The sequence below is a fragment of the Paramormyrops kingsleyae genome, chromosome 17 (genome assembly GCF_048594095.1).
Source record: "Paramormyrops kingsleyae isolate MSU_618 chromosome 17, PKINGS_0.4, whole genome shotgun sequence".
Classification (NCBI taxonomy): domain Eukaryota; kingdom Metazoa; phylum Chordata; class Actinopteri; order Osteoglossiformes; family Mormyridae; genus Paramormyrops; species Paramormyrops kingsleyae.
This window is the reverse complement of record NC_132813.1, coordinates 6,219,938-6,241,135: the sequence shown is the minus strand read 5'-3', so window position 1 is coordinate 6,241,135 and position 21,198 is coordinate 6,219,938. Positions and strand designations below refer to the sequence as shown.

The 21,198-nt window shown below is 45.7% G+C and overlaps 1 protein-coding gene across 3 annotated transcripts in view; it reads left to right on the top strand.

The window, feature by feature from the left end:
• sez6b (seizure related 6 homolog b) overlaps positions 1–19,831 on the top strand; it is a 164,552-nt gene extending 144,721 nt beyond the window's left edge. For all 3 annotated transcript variants that reach the window (XM_072701537.1, XM_072701539.1, XM_072701538.1), the window contains exons 10-18: positions 8,844–9,040; positions 10,218–10,412; positions 12,897–13,088; positions 14,480–14,674; positions 14,902–14,937; positions 15,261–15,369; positions 16,257–16,356; positions 18,021–18,097; positions 19,114–19,831. In XM_072701537.1, the coding sequence (XP_072557638.1) occupies positions 8,844–9,040; positions 10,218–10,412; positions 12,897–13,088; positions 14,480–14,674; positions 14,902–14,937; positions 15,261–15,369; positions 16,257–16,356; positions 18,021–18,047 (1,051 nt within the window). In that variant the 3' untranslated portion in view covers positions 18,048–18,097; positions 19,114–19,831. The remainder of the gene's footprint in view (positions 1–8,843; positions 9,041–10,217; positions 10,413–12,896; positions 13,089–14,479; positions 14,675–14,901; positions 14,938–15,260; positions 15,370–16,256; positions 16,357–18,020; positions 18,098–19,113) is intronic.
• The last annotated feature ends 1,367 nt before the right edge of the window (positions 19,832–21,198 follow it).

Sequence of the window (21,198 nt, the reverse complement as noted above, 5' to 3'; positions counted from 1 at the left end):
TGGTTTTAGCTGGTCACGCAATACAGCTGCATGTATGCAGGATGACTCTGGCTAGAAATAGAATCTGTGTCACCACAACAAGCACAACATAGGGGGACGAGAGAATCACTCAGCCTGGGTACCGGGTCGCCTCAGTGGTGGTCCCACGGGCTCAGTGAGCACTGATACATTTATGTGCTGCATGCTGGAGGGGGAGGGGGGGGGCACTCATTCTGCACAAATTCCTGTGTCGCAAAAAATGCGAAATCACTGGGTAGACTGATGCTGCGGTTTGTGGTCTTAACCAGACCTCGCAGTGGGAAAGATCGTTACATATTGCAGTGTGTCTCCATCCCAGAGAGCGTAACAGCAAGTACAAGTCCAAGAAGATAACAGCTGTGTTTTGGGGGGAAAAAAACAACCAGTAAAGAGAAGAAAAGGATGTTCGCACATGAATAGGAGGTGTGAGCAACAGCACATGAAGGCCAATAACAAAACTCCAGGGGAAAGTAATTATTTCACAGGGTTTTTCTTTTTTCTTTACAAAGGTGGATCTCCTCTGAATCAATTATGACGAGCAGGGGAATTAGGGTTTCCAGTGATTGCAGTGTCAGGTGATGCTCTAGAGCACGGGGCCAGACTATGTCGGGCCCCGATAGATTATTCATGCGTTCAATAATTTGGCTTCTTTAATTAAGATTCTCTCATTTGCATATGTTTCTCTTCTGTGGGTTTTTTTTTTTTTGTTGTTACATTTTTTATTTATTTCTCCTTTTCCGCATTGTCCCGGCAGCCTCGCCTCTACATTGTACGCCCCTAATAATAAATGGCATCTGCAATGTTAGGCACAACAAGCCGTCAACAGAATTAATTTCCCATTCATTTGAGGGAGAAGCGATTTGGGCAGATACAGCCGGCAGCGACGCTGCTGCACATCCCGCCTGTTATCTGTGACGCTGATGAGAACACGCTGCACTCCCCCGCGTAACGCCTGCTGAAAGTTAAACAACGCCGAGGCGCCTCCCTGCCCTGCGGTATTAAATACAGGCTTTCCTGTCCGCGGTCCGGCACAGTCCATTGAGACAGGGCAGCAGCGCTTTGTATCCCGAGGAGTTCCGGAACACCTGACAATTCCTCGCACAAACAGAATTCTCACATGTTTGTAGGTGAGCCAGTAGCAACTAGATCCGTATAAGATCTAAGGAAAACACGATCAGACAGATGGATCTGATGAGGCACTGGTCAGGTCGTACGCTCTAGCTGGGCGAAGGGAACCTCCCGCTTTCATCTTTAAATGACCAAATTCATCAAAGACCATATGGGACATGTAAAATGAGTTCTGCAGATGTGGGGAGGAAGAAACCAAAAATGCACAAAGCCTGACTGTAGGAACTGGAGCGCCCTTCTATTCTGATATTCTGAACCTCAGCCGGCAAGCGGGGCCTCCTGAATTTGTCAATGCCGCTTATTCCATATCGGCAGGCTGGCTAAGCTTATGACTCTTTGATCTTTAGCCTGGTTAATTAGGGAACACTGAGATACTGCTGATTGCTCCCTAACCCATTCATTGCTGCTCGTCATTAATAGTGCTTCACTCAATTTGGGTGACTTTTGTTTCCAAAAAACATGTAGTCTGAGTGTTCCCATTATTCCATTTATTCCGGGAATTCCGAGCCTTTGTGTGTAACCATTCTGTTTAATCTGGGCATTCCCGGCCTCTGTGAAGTCCGAGCATTCCGAGCCTTTGTGTACAAGCATTCTGTGTACTCCGAATATTCCAAGCTTTTAAACATTGCACGTAGCCTAACCATTCTAAGATTTGCCTTCCAGCATTTCATATAATCTGAGCATTTTATTCAAGCACTCTATGTAATTATGCATTATATATAATATCCCTTGTTGCACTAAACATTTCTCGCACAATAACCATCCTTACCCTCGAAGGTTATAATAATTGTATATGATAATTACTGCTTTGGTGGTGATGTTGTTTAGCTCTGAGTTTTACTCTGGAGTTCCATAATACCGGCATGCCTATTATTTTGCCACACTGACCTTTTAGTGCCTTGCGAGATACGATCACTGCAGTAGCCAGCAGAAGGAAAATATCTGACATAAGACCGATGACAGGACCGGTGAGGCTGTAGCAGTACGGCTACAGAAACTGCCACATGTTGGACGCTCATTACAAGGATTTAAAAACACTTTACCCCAGTAATGAGAATGCTTTCACTCTCCCATAATCATTCATCACTGTACCCACATTCGCAATTACAAGGGAACAGAGTGCGTAATGGTGGCTGATTAATTAATTTAGGCCGAACAGAAGGGCTTGCCTGCTGCTGATTAGGCTGCATCTTGGCTGCAGAGAGTCGGGGGAGGGAGTGGCCCAGGTGAACGCCTGTGCACCTGCGCGTTGGTCTGAGCTCAATCCAGCCCACGAGAGCCAACAAGTGGGAAGAAGTCAATGTGACACACGCTCCTCCGATCCAAGGGAACGAACGGGGCCGCAATCGGAGTCGGTTCTCTGCAGGGGTTATGGCTGCCCTCTAGTGGCACAACTCAGGACTGATCGCAAGACAATCTATGAGCATGATAATCCGCCCAACAACTCGTTTTATATAAAAATGAATCGTGCCAAGGCCCCAAATCTCATTTCATGGATTACGTAGCAAATTATATTATCTTAAAACATTTGAAATGGGGGTAGATTTGAGCAGATATAAGCTAGAACAGACGTGCTCCTTGTGTTCTGATTTGCTTTGTGTGAAAATTGTTAAGCACGGTTGTAATAGAGTGGTACAACCCCACACTTAAATCACGAGGACTCTTCCGGAAAATGTCAGCGGATTCCCTGGGACATGTTTTTGGCAGCTTCCTTGGGTAAGGGATAGTGTGGGCATGAGGTGGGGGGGTGGCGTTTGGCTGGGAGATTAGTCTCCCCCTCTCCCCGACTAGGCAGCCAGCCAAAGCAGCAACATTATTTAAAACCAATATTTAACATTTTAATTAAGGAAAGAACCCGCTGAAATGGAAAATCAAATTTTGCTTCATTGCCTGAAAATGACCAAAAATCTGCCAGAGCCTTATACGAAGTACCCCCTGATCGAATTAATTTTGGGCTGTATTTACCTGCTGTTATAGGAAATCAACATTGTACAGCTCTGGAAGAAAAAGTTGCCCAAGCTTGACTGTTCTCATTAAAAAAGGAGCGAGTCAAATGGGGGGTGGGGGTGGTGGTGGTGGGGGGGCACATCATTAACTGCACAGCGCATCCTAAACACCGTGAATGAGCGAAAATGAGTGAACGTGGGGGTCTCCTCTTTCTGTGGAAAAATGGGATTTTGCTTCAAGGCATAATGTTGCTGCAGCAATTAAATGTTGAACTCTGCATAGGAGTTACCTTCAGATAGCAGTGCGGCAGATTGCCTGAACACCGGCAACACACAGGGCAGGATGTGACTTCTTCATTACAGCCATGTACAGGAAAGCAGACAGACAGTGATCTCATCAGAACCATCTTGGCGGCTGAGATGTATTTCTGATTCCTTATAAGAAAAAGTGAGCTAAAACAGACGTACATCCTTGCGTTTAAGCTTTATTGGCGTCTCTGTAGAATATAAATTAATCATCTGCTTCTGGGTTGAGTCCTCGGAAAGAGGCCAATATACTGTATATTTTTCCTCTATATTTTTTCCTGCGTGTTTTTTGCCAGTATGTTCGGCATCCGTGCCGCAGATCGATACGGAGTTTTGTACTCTTCCCCCTTCAGGATTTCCCTGCAAGGTGGAGGAGAGAGAATTGCAGTTTCCACACCTTGTATTTCATTCGCCGTGTATCTTATTTCACAGTTTTCCAAGCAACTGATTTGTAACTTCGAACAAGAGACAGGGAGAACGGCCACGGTCTGTGCTTCATCCTCATGAACCAATCCTTTTTTTCTTCTCCCAAAGTCCAGGAAGTCACACCAAAAATGGGTTACAGCTCTGACACACATGGGCACGTGCCATGAAAACATCAAGGCGAGCGACTCATGTGGTCCTGTCATCTTTGTTTACCTCCCTGTGCCTCATGGGAAGTGGTGTCTCCGTCGGGGCTACCCTGGTGGGGGGACCTGCTTGTTCTCACACAGACTGAATCATTTGACCTCTGTACAGAAACAGATATATGCTTGGCATCATATGTTTTAGGGTAGAGAAACATGGACATCCCATAGGACGCATAATACAAAGTGCAGACTGAGAACAAAGAGAGAGAAGTGGATCTTTCAAGGCCTTCTGGAAGGATACTTGTGTCCGTTTTGTCGCCCTTCAGCGTCGTGGCATTTCATCCGTCGTCCCCAGCCGCACTCAAGTTTCTGGTGCCGGAAAACGAAACGACACAACAGCAGCTCCCAGCTGGCCGAGCTCCGTCTTGTGAAAAGTAGGGATTTCCTAGTGATACAGATCTTCAAAAGGGGCTTAAATCCTACATGTAGGACTCGGGAAATGAGCGGGCCAAGTTCCATGCGTGTACCTACAACAGGGCTTGGCCACTGTCGTCTTCAGGTTTCTAACCACATGGGAAAAAATCAACAGTGTCCTGAGAAGAAGTGGCGGGAGAATAATCCACAGAATCATCTGGGAGTCAGACCATCTTTCAGCTGTGCAGCTCCCTCTAGCTCCGAGCTCAGATTCAGCAGAGCAGACTCCAGCTGCAGACCGGAAAGATCCACATGACCCTGCAGGCCTGGGCCCTTAGGGCACCCAGAGTAGGTAGAGCTGAGCTTGCATTTCCTGTAGCCAAATCTGCCATCCTGAGAGCAGGCGGATCGGCGTCACGTTGGTCGAGGCTGCCAGCTGCTCTGGGAGAAAGTGCAGTCGCACTCACACAGGTGCGGGGGCACCTACTATGGATGGGATTTTCCAAGAAACAGATCAGTCAGGTAGTTTAATCTATGTGAAAGGAGCTACGTGGGGGGAGATTCCTAATGACCAATAAACAGCCGGACCCTGGGTTGGCCATCCATCACAATTCATGTAAATTCATGTAAATTCAGCTGGGTGCTGACTGAATTCTGTGGCAGGTGATTGATGGAAACAGAGGGATTGTTCTTGCTTGTGGCTCCCTCGGTGGGGGGGGGGCGTCCTTTGCACATAAGGATGGAAACTCTTCATGTAGACCTCACTCATCTCACCAGGAAGTTCTGAAACCTTCCTGACATCTGTTTTCAGGTGCACAAAGTCGTACTGTGACTAACAGCCTCTGTTCTTGGAGACCCTGAAGGGGAGCGAAGGATTTTTTTCTGGCTTTCTTCACTTTATTTTTTGCTTTTTAAATAAATGTCACTTTCTTTGTATTTTTTTTTTCCCTTTGGGAAGAGGGAGAAGAAAACGCCCCCTTGGATGCACCATTTTTAAAAAGGTTAATGGGCGCAGTGAGGCAGACATGCCCGCATTAGACAGACATGCCCACTAGCAGTGCCATGCCTCGCCTCGCCTTTGATTACATGACGCCAAGTGGCTGCCAACGAATGGGAGACGCCGTTGATCTTGTCAGCAGATGTCACGCACTGCATCACAAGAGACCTCAGCTAAATCAGGACGACAGAAATGCGAGCTCGTCTTCTGGGCGGCTTGAAAACCCACGGACCACAGCATGAAGGCACCATAATGACCTCCCAACATTCCGAATGTTGCCTGTGGCTTCTTAGGTTGTGTTTTGTCCTTTTGTTTCCCTTTGTTGAGCTTTTTGGACGAAGCGGGAGGCAGCTGAGGAGAATGAATCAATAAGTGACTGCACTGTAACTGCAGTGAAAATGTCAGTAGGTACCTGAGTGTTCATCCTGTGATCAAAATGGCCTCGCTGTGTTTTTGTTAGTTTAATTGGACGCCGCATTTCCTACACTCACCTCCTTTTTTCCCCCTGAACTACATTTTGAGCAGGAATGCAGTACATCCATTGGATCTGTGCAGCTTCGCCTTCAGTTGGATTTCAAGCAGTTGTCATGAAGATCTAAGGTGGCTAATTTTACCCATGATCCTTTCAACTAAAAGCTAATAGGAAGAACAAGCAGCACAGCAGATACTTTACTTGAGGGGCACAAATACTTAGTAGTAACTCAGTTACTACTGAAGTACAAATCATGAACAAATGTAGTAGCTGCTTGATATAAAACATGCATCATGAATCATTAATGATGAACAAACATGAGATCAATATTTCACGTTATTCATTAATTGTACCTTCAGTAGTCCCTTCAGTAGTTCACAAAGGGTTTCAGGACTAAGATATAGTAACAAATATAGTAACTGATTGGGATGAAAGATGCATCACAATTCATTATTGATGAACAAACATGAGAACAGTATTTCACTTCTGTTATTCATTACGTTCCTTCAGTAGTTCACAAAGATTTGCAGAATTAATTGAAATGGTAACAAATATAGTAATTGCTGAAGATAAAAGATGCATCAGGGTTCATCAATAATGGACGAATATGAGATCAGTATGTAACTAAGATTTAGTTAATGGTTAATTAATACATTATTAATACCTTAATACCACATTATATGATTATATGTGCCCCCTCAGAGTGTTAGTAATGTTACTGAACACATATTTTGTAGCATTCGTATCATGGGGCTGATGCAGTCAGATTGTGGCTTTTTGTGACGCTTTATGGCTGTCGTTGCGAATTTGGCGAAAACCTCCGTTACGCTGGCCTGACCGGCAGGAAGTGCCTTCCCACTTCATTCCTCTTCCCCACGACTCCCCAGGCATGCAGAGTAGGGCTTTGGCAGCCAGGTCATGAGACAGAGCACCTCCGAGCCCTAGACGGGGCCCACGGTAACAAGGGTGGCTTCCTTGGTTAACCTGTAAGGACACCACAGGGACTCCCATAAGAATGCTGTTTGCCGCCATGGAAACGAGAGCTTCCTGTTCCCTAGGTTCTCCAGACAGCAATGCAAAGTGCATGGGACACGACTTAATTTCCTTAATTGTCTTACGTCGTAGTATAATAAGATTTATACTGGATCTGTGAAATGTCTTGTGAATAACAGTATATGGGGAAAATAGTACTCTTACCAACATCTGTATTGCAAATATTGCAAACTGTATTATATAAACATCAATGTGTTTTCTGTATGTGTGCTTTTTATCTTATGTACAGATATAAAGTGAGGCATGTGTCCTTAAGGAGCAGTGTGCACATGGAAATAGATTTTTCTATTATGTTTCCCAGACTAGGCTTCTGCAAAGCTGGGGGGGGGGGGGGGGTCTGTTATTGAAAGCTCTGCTGTGTTGGAAACTGAAATTGGTGTGTCTGTGACAGTGACAGTCACCTTAGATCATCGGTCCCTTGAGTTTTGTGGTGGACCACAATGAAATCCAGTGCTTTTAGCAGTGACAAAATAGTACAGAACTGTGGGCATCTACTGCCTTTAAACGGAGATCACGGAGGTGCAGTTTGTGAGGTAACATATTTATGAGTCTGTGTCCTGGAGAATGGTATATTAAACATTCATTGCCATCTATCCTTTATTTAAAATCCACTTGCCATGATCAGATCCAAAATTCCAGTTTATATATATGTATATATTGCATTGCCTCACCCCCCCCTGAACACGACTCGAAACCTAAGCGCGGACTTAAATTCTTATTGCCTCCTTGTCATTTTTAAGGCCAATGTCATAACCTTTCCTCTCCAGTGGTTCATAACATTTCACGCCCCCGCGGTTCACCTTGGGAAGTTCATTTGTCCTGACATGGAAAAAAAAAATGCTGTTCTGCTAGGCTCAAATCAAAGTAGCATTAAATATCTTCCTACTGTTCCTATACTTGATAAGTAGGGTGTTGCACTAAGCTTTAAGCTATGGAGAGGAATCATTTTGGATTGTTTTATTGGCCCTTACTGGTGAAACACACCTTCTATTACACTTTGTGTAATTTTTACAGGACAAGGCTTCAAAGTGCAGCTTCATAGGCAAGAACTCAGATACTCATATCCCAACAGAACAGTTCATTGTGTACCCACTCTGAATGATGTTTTTGATGTTTAGAGATTGTGTTTAGCATAACTGACAAAAAAGCCTGACTGAACTGTGAGTACATGTAACATTCATTTTCACTTTAATAAGAAGTTGCCAATTACGATGAAAGGATAGGCCTTAAAAGATGAAAGAAAATCTTTCGCTGAATTGACCAAATATTGGGTGGGGGGGACAAAAGGGAGGGCCCCAAGGTCCATATTTTTGCTCCCTACTGAGACCAAGGAGGGAGCAAAAACATGTACTGGCTGGAGGTCCCCGAGGGCGGGGTTGGGAATCACTGTTTTAGACCTTGGAGTTGGCGTAATATCAGCTGGACTTTAATGAATGAAGGAAAAAGAGTGGGAGAGAGGAGAAGAGGAGTAGAAGGAGAGAAAAAAGGAGAGAGAAATGAGAGACAGCTTATGGATGTCCCATGAACGTGGATCTGTTCCATTAAAAATAATTCTACAGTGTGTCTCTGTCTTTCACCAAATGTTTCCACTGCTTGGGCTCCTTGCCTGAAGCCCTGCGGGTCTGCAGCGCGTTTATTGGCCTGTGCAGGTAACAGCATGTTCGAAAAGAGGCGGGTGGCTCAGGGGGGCCGCAGGGGGAGTGAGGTTAGCACAGCAGCAGCTCGTCACCTCGCGCTACACAGCGGTGGCAGCTATGCGTGACCATTCGTCAGGCCCTAAATGCAGGTGGGGATTAAATCACTCCAGGCTTAGGAAAATATTCCATGCAAACATAGTGTTCAAAGTTCATTTAGCATGTGCATATTTCTTGCTATGGGGGTGCTTAGCCTGCTGGGTTGTTTTCGGGAATGCAAAGTAACCGCCAGCCTTCCGAATGTAGGCTCCACGTGGGCAAGAACGACGTGCTGACCTTCTACGACGGCGACGACCTGACGGCCAAGGTGCTGGGCCAGTACGCCGGGTCCCGGCCACGTTTCAAACTCTACACCTCCATGGCTGACGTCATCATCCAGTTCCAGTCCGACCCAGCCACCAACGTCTTCGGCTACCACAACGGATTCGTCATACACTTCTTTGGTATGGTGTATCTGGGAACGGGGGGGGGCGGCGGGGGGGAAAAGCTCAGCCTGAACTGCTGAACATCACCCACGGCCCCTCCTGGCCGGGCTGTGTGTAGAACTGTCTAAAGTGCTAATTAAACCTGAAGCGTTTTTAATTAGCCTCTTGTCACAGGGCTGACCAAGAGTATGGCAGACACGTTCCCCACAAACTGAATGGGCACGGGGGCAAATTAATTCATCGTAGGGATGTGTGGAGGGTGGGGCCGCCATTGCCACGGAGGTCATGGTGGAAAAGAGCTGGGGACCCTTTGTGGGATTGGGAGGTGGGAAAAGGTGGCTTTTGTAGCAGGGGGAAGTTCTAGTTCTGGTTCTGGTTCTCCGCTTTCTGTGCCGGGGTCCCTTGGACCGGTGACAAAACATTCAGTCAGGAGAGCAACCGGCGCTGAGTTGCAAAATAAAGAACGGGAAAGAATATCAGATAATGTGAAATGATTCCGCGTGGGATGAGAGAGTGACAAACGGGAGCAGAATGCAGAGCCAGCGGGAGGCTGGGTGGGGGGGGGGGGGGGGGGGGGCAGGTGTTTATCAGTCCATTCACGGCATGCACAAAAGCCCAGCCGCCCCGCGTAGGCACACCTATCAGGAGTGCAAACACAATTACGCCGTGCGTTTGTCTGTATTAGCTGCGTTTGTCGCACGCCGCGCGCCCCCCTGCCAGATCGGAGACGGCGACTGGCTCTGCCAAACCACCTGGCAGCCTTGCTGCTGCACCACAGAAAAAAAAAACAAGCCACCCTTTTGATTAGCTCGAGGTTAATTTAAGCGCAGGATGTGTTCAAGGGCTGCGCAGCCCATGTGGATCCGTGCCGGGGCCTTGAGCCCAGCAGGCTGGCCACTAGGAGTCCTGCGGATTTGACGCACAGGCACCCTGCATCACCGTACTCTGGTTCCTCAGATTTCATGGATGAAGATTCGAAAAAATCTGGATACGGTGTCATGTTTTGTCGATAAGTTTCTCATAACCGTACATAGCATGTGTCAAACTGCTATATTTTAGGTGTAAATTATATCTTAGCGTGGGATGGTGAAGCACTGGATGGGAATTTCATGCCAGGCCTGACTAAGAACACTTCTGATGCCATCTTTCCACTGTTGCCTCTTCTCTCCCACGCATGTGACTGTCACTGCCACAGAGGTCCCCCGCAATGACACATGTCCTGAGCTCCCGGAGATCACCAACGGCTGGAAGAGCACCTCACACCCCGAGCTCATACACGGCACGGTGGTCACCTACCAGTGCTACCCCAGGTTCGAGCTGCAGGGCACGGAGATTCTCATGTGCCAGTGGGACCTGACGTGGAGTGGCGACTTGCCCAGCTGTGAGAAAGGTGAGGGCTGCCCTCAGTACCCCCCCCCCCACCCCCCCACGGACGCTGTCGCCAATGCCTTAGCCGTCAACCTTGCCACCAAGGAAATTATAGGAGCAAAACATGATTTGGAACAATGTGGCTCTTTCAAATGCTTCACATTCACTTCTCCCTTACAGTCATAACCAAGGACACTGAAGGACAGAGAAGGGGCTTGTGGGTAATTATTTGAATTCTGTGGCAGGCTGCGGTGATGAGGACGTCATTTCAATTCAGACTTGGGCAGCATTTTATTCCTGGTCCCCGAACACGACGAGAGCCTTTGTTGAGCTGTTTCTACAAGTCCCATTTCCCCCGCTTGTCATTCAAAAGAATGGGTGGTGGGGGGGGGGGTTGAGGGATTGGTCCTACCGCCTTAGACATTGTTTCACTTCATTCATCCTAGGCTGTCGTTGAAAGCCTGAAGGCACACAAAGCATTTCATTAAAACCGAATTCGAGGCGGCCTGACCGGTTTCCGTGAATCGCGCTTTCCCCGCCATTCTGTTCGGATTGATTATGATCCTCGGTTGCCGCTTGGTGCCAGATTGACATGTGCAGGGGTCGCACAACACCAGCAGGACTGTGCCTGTGCCATAATCACAAGGCTCCGATTCGATATGGCGTATCCTCCATCCAGCATTGTTACAGATCTGGCTTCTCTCCTGGCTTGGGGTGCTGCCGCTACAAGCGACCCAGCACCAGCTCCAATTCCCATGCTAAGAGGGCTGTTAAGTGCCCCTGATTTCTGCAACACGGAGGGCAGGGTCCCATGCCGGAACTTATCTGTCTTGAAGGCAGGGGGGTGGGCTCAGTGAGCAAGGGGTGGCTCATGGGATATGTGCTAGGAAGGATTAGCGATGAGGCGAACGGGATCCATGTAAAGAGGGGGCTAACGATGAGATCCACAAAGCACTGCGGTTAACACTGAGGATTACTGGATGTGAAGTGTAGAGGGCTGAGGATTCTGGGATACGATCAGGAATTTGAGGCACGTGTGGCGCTTACACAGGGTAGTTTACCACTGTGGCTGAAGTGTCGCCATCAGGCTCATGATCTAGAGAGAGGAGGTTAAGCTCCTTTCACGTGACCTCCCTCCCAAGGAACACCGGGGTGCACAATATGATTGCAGGAACACCTCGATATAAAGAGCTATTTTATATATTAAAAAAAAGGTAATGTCATAATGGAGATTGTGTATGGTGTGCGTGGTCTTTCTTGCAAGCCCCTTGGCTATTTCCAGACTGTTGCATCCTAGTGAAAAGGATGGGAGGTGGTGTGGACCGCAAGTGCTAGCGAGACTGACAAGGCTAAAGGAAGGAATTCTGGGGGGGCGGTCCTCTTTTTTTTCCCCCCATTTGAGTGTTTTATAACAGTGCCATTCTAATTTCTGTCAAAACAACAGTTACGCTACATTTAACAAGCAGACTTTTAAAATCAAAACATTAATGAAAAACCGTAAATCACTTGGGCAGAGCTAATTACTCTGCTGGAAATGTGACTTGCTGATATGCTGCTCCGTCTCCCTGTGCTAAAAAAATAGGCTCAAAGGCCACCTACTGGTGAGGAGGAGCACTGCAACCAGGACAACACGTTCATAGGGTCTGCTTAAAAAAAAATCTACATTTTAGAATTAAATGATAAAATGGAAATATGGAAGAGGCAATGGCAGGGCAGGGTTCCGGGAACAGTGCAATTATGGGGTTGTCAGCTCACAAGCGAACGTTGTATGGAGTAATGGAATCTCCATCAAATCCCCGAGGCTTGTATTTCTACCTGTGGCCTCCTGACCTCTATCCACACCCAGCCACATTAAATACATTACAGAATGTGCAGCTACGTTTCATTTACAAACCTGTAAACTAAAGGGGGCAGTGTGTAGCCCAGCGAGTTAGGACTGTGTCTATGATCGGAAGGTTGTCGATTCACATCCCATAGATGTTGCTGCTGGGCCCTAGAGCAAGGCCCTTAACCCCTGTGGCTCCAGGAGCTGACTCACACTACTCTTTCAATGTTACATCGCTTAGGATGTAAAAATTGTACTGTAAAGAAAAATAGCTAGATTTAATAGCTAGACCTGGGTTTTTGGATGGTCACTGTGCTATGAGCTTTTGAGTGTAAGCAATGTAAAATCATAAAAAGGATATACAGGGTGGAGTGGTATGATGGAAGATGACCATGCGCTCTTACAGCCAGTGTTGGGGAAGTGAGTTACAAAAGTAATCAATTTCAGTCAGAGATGTAAAGTTCAGGTCCAGAAAGTAAATCCAGACCACTTGAGTACTCTGTGACTGTGACTCTTTATACTCAACTGGTTGGTTGAAACAAAATCTTGGTCTGGATTTGTACTTTCTGGACCTGACCTTTCCACCTCTGTCTGTAATGGATTATGTTTGTGAGTAACTTCCCCAACACTGGGTGCATCCATGGATATGGTTCTGACAAATCCTTATTTCTCTGTGCGCAGTGAGGCTGTGTGCAGACCCCGGCAACGTGGAGCACAGCCGCCGGATAACGTCAGGCCCCCGGCTATCGGTGGGCTCCACGGTGCAGTACGTCTGCAACAAGGGCTACATGCTATCTGGCAATAGTCTGCTAACCTGCCACAACCACAACTCCGCTGGGCCCAGGTGGAGCAAGACTCCACCCAAGTGTGTCCGTGAGTGTCTCCAGAACCACGCACGTGCAGAAGCAACAAAGACGGTCAATAAGTAGCCAGTCGATGCACATGGGCAGCCAAGAAACTCGTCAAGATGAAAGTCAGGTGCTGTGCGCAAAAAACACTCCCACCTGCTGGCCATTTCAAAAATAACATCCTGTATCAGCCCAGTAAAAGCAATACTGCTAGGAATGTGGCCAGCATTACTGTGTCCAGTAGTATGTGAACCCCGAGCATTATGTCCTGTGCTGTGAAATGATTTTTTTGTATCAATAAAAAGAGCTTCCTTGCTAAACAGCGCGATGGATAACCCTATGCAGTTTAAGATTAGTGGTCTGTTAAAAAATGCTAAATTATGGATAACAATGCACATTGTCAGTTTCTTTTATTTGATGACTGGAACCTATTGTTTAAACAGGAAATTGGTCCACTACCTCTTCCTCTTGTGATGCTAATTATTTGTTTTAAACCTTCAGCCTTATCTGCCGTAGCTGAAGGAATGCGAATGCAAGCCTAGGGAACTAAGGAAAATGTGAGATTAGCAGCCTGGATGTGTGCCCTTTAATTCCTTGGAGTTCTATCATAATAAAAGTTCTAGGATCCATTACGCCTGTGTGACTAACACACGCTTGGAGTCTGCAGTACCTCAGGTTCCCCCACATACAACCTCCCCACACGATCACCTGCACTTTCAGCCAAAGGTCACGGCCCTGCTTTCCGTCCGTGATCCCGCCTCTTTAGAAGCGCCTTCCTCTAAACCACTGTATCTCAGCTCATGGGTCATGACCCAATAGAATATTGGATTTTCTTTTCTCACGTCAGCAGGGATGGATCTACAGCTTGGCCATGTCCCCCCCCCCCAAATACACCCCTCACCAGAAAATGAAAACAAAACATGCAGGATTTAACTCTGCAAACTAGAGCTACCCAACCAAATCGATTGAAAGATGATTAATGGATAATGCCCACAATCTTCAGAATATACCGAGGGGGACACTCTGCCTGCCCCCCCGGTCGGCAAAATATTGCCCTAGTATAATCACTGGGTCTAGTCTGGCCACCCCATTGTGCATGCAGGCCCTTCATGTACATCCTATTTACTAAAAATTATTTTTTTGTGAAATAAATTTAGTAAAAAAAATTTTTCATTTAGTTATTATATAACTGATTTAGTTAAGATATAATGACCCAGGAAAAATGTGGTTCCTGGGGCTAAAGCAGTTAGCCTAAACAGTATTTTAGAGTCTCAGAATAATCATATTTATTTCCAGTATAGTTGTGGCTGGATATTAGTCCAGCAAAAGTGTTTCTGTGCAATAATCCTGTGCCTTAGGCTGAGCCAGTCGCCCAGTAACGCCCCCCCCGCCCCCACCTGTGTGTCTGGCCCACAGCCGAGACCTACGACACCTGCAAAAACCCCGGCACCCCCCCATTCAGCATCCAGAGCCAAGAAAAGCCCTTTTACCAGGCTGGGGAGACGCTGCGCTTCACCTGCCTTACCGGCTATGAGCTGCAGGGGGAGCCGGCTCTCTGCTGTGTCCCCGGACACCCTTCACGGTGGAGTCACCCGCCTCCTGTCTGCCAGGGTAGGATCTGCAAGCCTTTCAAGAACCACTTCACCTGTATACTTCCCAGTGTATGTTTTACAGCAGCATAACCTTAAATGTGTTAAACTGAAATAAAATTGTAGTAAATGCACACATTCCCAGCATTAGCTGTATTTGTTAGGCCAGTGAAGTGTAGCAGTGCTCTTGCTTTGCCGAGGGTCTGTCCTACTTCCCAGCATAACCAGTGTGTTCCCGGCCCTTCACAGCCTCCGCCGTGGAGTACTCCAAGCGCCGCATAGATGGTGAGTGCCAACATCAGCGTTAAAAATTATAATTAAAAAAAAACCCTTTCCACCTCTGTTTGGAAGGGTTGAGAAGGCTGCCCTTGGATCCTTTATGGAAAATTTGGAGGGTGAAGAAGGGTAGTTAAGAAGCACAAATGTTGTCTCTGGGTCAAGTAGTGCTCTCAGTTGTACGCTACAAGTACGCTTCAGTTCCCCACGTAATTGCATGATGGGAATGATGTATCGTTTTACCTGGTGGGCCTTGGAGTGCGATTCTGATTCCCTCACCGCTAAGTGTCTTTATGATTATGATCCTAACAGATTATTTTTTTCTTGCCCAGTTGCCGGTGCCGACTTCAGTATAGAAGGAATAAGCATAGCAGTGGCGGTCTTCATCCCCGTCGCGATCATCCTGGCTCTGATCTTCGGGATTTACCTGTACTTCTCCAAGTAAGCTGATCTTGAGACAGAACATTCTGGTGTGTCTACACAGAGAGGTGTTTGTGCCAGGATCATCAGTGTAACACCCCCTCACATCCATTAAACCTCACGTGCCAACATTGATCACTTTAACACCGGTCACTAGGGTGACCACCTAATCCATGTCAGGAGGGACACTATGAGCTACAACAGGATTTGTAAACTACCATTTCATACATTTCAATTAAAAGGACCAGGATTTCACTTAAGCGCTGGGTTCTTGCCGTATGCTGATTGGTCAGTCTCCTATAATCATGCATATGTGTCAGTAATGTTAATGCGAAACAGCTGGATGAGTCTTTCAATCTAGGAACTAACCAAACATTTTAGCAGAGCACAGAACCCTTTCAGCTTTAAAGTAGTTCGTAAAAGCTGAAGTAGCTCATAGTGTCCCTCCTGACATGGATTAGGTGGTCACCCTACCGGTCACTTTAACACCAGACACTTTAACACTGGACAGTTCGACTGAATATCCTTTTTGAATATGTTTGTTCAATATATTTTTATACCCTTCTTGCCATGTGATATTTGTCTATTCATCTATTTTGTGTCTGTTATGAGCGTTCAGTCTAGAGGGAACAGCAATTAATATTTTTATGTATGCAAATAAACTAAACCAGGGTTCTCCGATTCCAGTCTTGGAGGGCCAGTCTGCAGCACAGTTTACAAATCCCCCTTCTGAAACTCACCTGCTAAACCTGCCAATTGGCTGGTGAGCTGAGTAAGGTGTGTTTGAGCAGGAGAAATATGCAAACTGGGTTGACACTGGCCCTCCAGAACCGGAATTGGGGAAGCCTGCACTAAAAAATGAGAATAAAGAAATCTAATCTAAACAGTCTGTGTCTTTTTGTTCTCAGAGTACAAGGGAAGTCCTTCCTCCAACCCATGTCCAGCTCTGTGCCATATAACCACATCACGCCAGATTTCGCTTCCAGAGTCCGCAGCTATGACAACGGAGTAAGTACCAATGCCATTGGATTCTGCTGCCACCATGAGTATCATTGTATCTTTGTATCTTCAGCTAACCTTTCAAATACTCAAAACTGACCTGCTTTTAATACCTTACCCGATGTCATACATTCATATACCATACACTGTGGTCCATCGTCACGACAACAGAAGAATTCTGACTCTGGCAGTGATGTTGCTTACATTACAATCTGTGTGCCTTATCCAAATTAGCCGAGTCAGCATACCAACTACCACTTAAGTACTGTGTATTTTTGAGTCTGTCCTGTTGTTTTCATTTGTTAAACGCAGTGTGTACAAATGGAACGTTAAAGAAACGAGGTGCATTTTGTACCCGTCATAACACTAAAGCAGCATTAATACAAGGAGATGAGCTTTGGATGTATGGTTTAGAAAAAACAGTGGCGTTTGCCTTTGACTGTGGTGTTTGACTAAGTGCTGTTTGCTTTAGCTGCAGAAGTTTGAATGTAATTTAAATTGTATAAAGAACATTTCTCAGTAAGGCTTGAATACATACAGGTGAACTGGCTATAAATTATACATGTAGGTACATATATGTATTTAACTAAAATTATACAAATTCTATATTTATATAGAACACTATATATGCATTATTTATACATATATTAAATATTTCTTGGTTTTGTTTTCCTCTGGGACTGGGATTCGAGTATCCGTCCTGGGTCCTTGTGTGTAGAGTTTGCATATTCTGGGGTCTTGGGCTTTCTCTCAGGTATTCCGGTTTGTCCCCAACAGTCCATAAACTTGCTAAAGTGGATTGGAGTTGCCAGACTTTCCGTAAGTGTGCTTGTGTGAGTGAATGCTGTGTGCGTCCTGTGATGGGTTGGCGCCACGTCCCGGGTTATTCCCTGCCTTGTACCCATGACTTCCAGGATAGGTTCCAAACCCCCATGACCCTGCAGAGAACAAGTGGGTGTAGAAGATGGTTTGAGACCTACTGGCCTGGAACTTTACCAGATAGAACTAAGTCAGGTTGAATGAATGAATGGTTTTGTGATGTAATATAGTAATATCCACTGCTAAGCTAAGGAGGCATTTCTCTATAAATTGACAGTCTTTGTATCATAATATGTATCCCCTAAACACTGTACACTACTCACAGTGCACAGATGAATATCCCCCATGAAGAGCGCGTTTCTTAAGCTCCATACTACAAAGGCAGCCTGTGGGCCTCCCTGTCCTTCGCCAGTTATGCTCAGGTGTTCCCATCGCTGTCCACACCTGTGCAGGAATTACGCTCTCGAATCGCCATCTGTTGCCGCCACATTGCCGGTTCACCTCGCAAACTCCACTTAGCTGCAGGCCGGAAGCCTGAGTATTCTCGAAGGGGAGTCGCAGCTCCACGCGTAACGCTTAAATCCACACCAGAGCCAGCGCTGTCGGTGTCACGCCGCTCGGTGCACTGATGGTTCTGCGTTTGCTAATGATCTAAGATGATTGAGGCACTGCTTTCATATTTGTGATTTAGGATTGACTTGCAATATAAGGTCAGGTTATTGTCAAGCCCCCAGATACTGTACAAAAACCTCATCTAAAGGGCACCCACTGTGTTTGTCTCGCTCTCCCTGATTCCATGTGCTCCGGTGGACACCGTTATGACCGGACCCCTGTCCCCTCTCCACTCCCATCAGCCCCGGCTCGTGATCTCTGATTACTAACGGCTGTGTCTGTCTGTCCCACTGCGGCTGCATCCCTGAAGAACCACGAGGTAAGGCCACCACTCTGCTTCCCGCACTGTGTCTTCCCAGCTCAGAATTGGTACGCAGTAAATCAAAGGCCATCAAGCACCTTCTGGCCTATAGCACACCTATATCTTGGGGACTAATAGAATGCCAGTGGGTCATACGCAACAACAGGGCGTGGGTGGGGGGGGGGGCGGCAGGGGGGCATTCACAGGTTCTGTAGATACATCTCATCTCAGTGAGATTCAGGAAAGAAGAAGACCTAGCAAGGTCACGTGGAGCTGTTATGTTCATTTACCAAATTGAGCCTGTTCAAGATTTAAGCCAGTAACTATGTCCTTCAAAGGAGTAAAGCAGTCCTGTTTTTTATTAAACATTTGCTAAAGGAAACTGTTGTAAGAAACCCTCATTGTGGGATTGACTCCTGCCATTATGGGTAAACGGACCTTTGGCAGCTGCAGTTGTAGATAATGGGTCCCCAACTATTTTTCCTTGAGGCGGAAAATTCTATCAGCAGCACAAAGCCAAAGTCCCCTGACAATAATATATTGCGTTTGTTGGGGGGGATCAACAGACTCAACGCAACTTCAAATTTTGACATCTCCCCCCCATCAGTTGCTAATTTTATCTAATTAAGATGTGTTAAATCTGCCAATTTCGTGGCCGCTCTTGTAAATATTGCACAGTTGGCTTTCAAGGTCATGAACCTTGGAGTAACCTGTGCAAGTGAATCCTTCAGAGATGAGTGTGAACCTTTACGTTCTGTGGTCTCTGGAGGGAAGCTAACTTTCCAAAAAGTGATGACGGTTTGAATATGGGCTGAGCTCCTGTGTTTTGTCACATCTGTCATGGTCTGGCTTTTAAAGCATTCATCTACAAAAACTTTAAATTGCTGTCCTTTTTCACAGCCGTAGTCTATTTTTTGCCACTGTCGAATTTTCATGGCAAATTAATCTGTACTGTGCACAAACATTGCGCTTGTAACAAAGCATGAAACTGTCCTTGCTGCTGTCCTTACAAAGTATATGTTTGGCTTTTGCAGGAAACCAGAGAATACGAGGTTTCCATTTAGAGACACGAAGCATTTCAGCATGGGGGAAATCAAGCCATTTTTGCCTTGTGGGAATTGGTCTGCACCATTCATCTCTCCTGTGACTCCTCCAGTACCTCCTCTTTCCATTCTTCTTCGCGTCTCCTGTCTCCTGATGTATATATTATTATTTTCAGAGGACTTCATGCAAGCACTGCAAAGGATGTGAAAGACACAGTGTTATTTTTGTAGAGCTCGTTACCAATGGCCTAGCTGCAGTGTTTGTATATTTTCTATCCTGTGACATAGCCCAGCGGGATTAAGTACTATAATATGTCATATGGGAGGGGGGAAATGCAATTTTTTTATCTATCAATGTCAGTCAAGATACTTTGTAAAAGTTACAGGGCAACCGTGGGGAAAATATTTATTTTAAATGTTTAATTTAACTGTAGTTCACGAGATGAAGTATTTGGTGAATATTGGACAAGGAAACGATGAGCGAAAACTTGGTATTTATGGCAACTGCAGTCTTACACTTATGGTATTCAATCCAAATGTTACACTGCTGCATATCTGCAGGACCTCATCTCTCCAAGGCTTAGCGAGAACTTGCTGTTGATTTGAAAGTTCCAGTTCCTGGGAAAGTTTCAGTTACAGGTCTCCCAGCTGTGCCATCTAACTGTGGTGGAAATAAATGGAAAAAGATTTGTAAATCACTTGCGCAATACCAATTAGAGACAGGCCTCAGCTTGTCAGTGAGTGTGCATATTTCCATGGGGACCCACAAAGAGCATTTATCGTGCTCTCTTGAGTGTCTCACTATTACTCATCCCTCAGACTTTTAGAGTGGCACAAATACCTGCCTATGGTTTCCATCTTCCCAAGGTGATAAAACTGTCAAATTTATGGGAAGAAAATAGCTATAAATTTCTGTATGAAGGGTAAGTACAGTATTCCTGCATTATTACACCCCTTGCCATTTAATGTTCAACTTTTTGCCTTGGGATTGTTTGTGTCTGTGCTGTAGGATGTTGGGTGTCAAGCTGCCAAACATTGGGATTAGCCATTACGAAAGGTAATTTGCCAGAAGGTTCTTTCAGTGTCATGTGTGACTGTGTCGAATATCGGTTTTTACATTCTAAAGGTCCGTTGTTTGACACGACAACAAACCCTGGCTGTCAAAGCCACTGTGAACGTGGGACATAACGCCTCATGCAGGCCTCAGATTCTGGAGGAGAGTGACTTGGGCTGCCTCTCAGTAGACCTGATGTACAATCTGGAAAAAAACTGCATCTGCTTTTGGTTGTCAGTTAAGTGACCAGCTACTTCAAAAATATAGCTGTAACACCGTGCGATTGGAGCATCGAGAAAAGTGGAACCAGCTAAAGGTAGATTAAACATCAGAGGAAATTGGGGAGTTTCAGTGAGTCCATCAAACTAAGTCAGTTCACTTATAAATATATTTATTTCCACAATTTTAATTCATGTATACTTATAGGGATTGTATAAAAGGCAATAATCAATTAACATGGCCAGACAGGGTTTCACAAATTCGCTGTGCCATTTGCACAGAATATTGTATTGTTTGTAGGAGGGTGCTGATGACATCACCACACATCTGTCTGCCTGGTGTGACTGGATAGTAAATAATGCACTATAACCACTACTGTAAGGAATGCAGTACAATTCACATCACACTGTTCATGCGATTACCTTCATACTTTGAAATAATAAACTTGTGTAAATGTATGAATTTAGCTACAAATCTTGCCTCCCCCCCCCCCCCAAACTCTTGGATAATGTCTGCCAGAACTTAAAAAGATTATTACCTGGAGTGGTGAGATTTATTACATCAGCTGGGATGTTCTGGAACTTTACCAGATAGAACAATGTACAGCCCTGGATACCGGAAGGAACTGGGTGGATTTTGCCCATTTTAAACATCCTTCTTTAAAGTCTTTATAAACACTGATATGGAAAAAATCCCTAACAGTGAAATTAATAGTCAGTTGACCTCCACACTCACAAAATAGCAGGACGTGTTTTTTTGTTTTTGTTTTTTTACAGAATCCCACCCATAATATATAATGATGC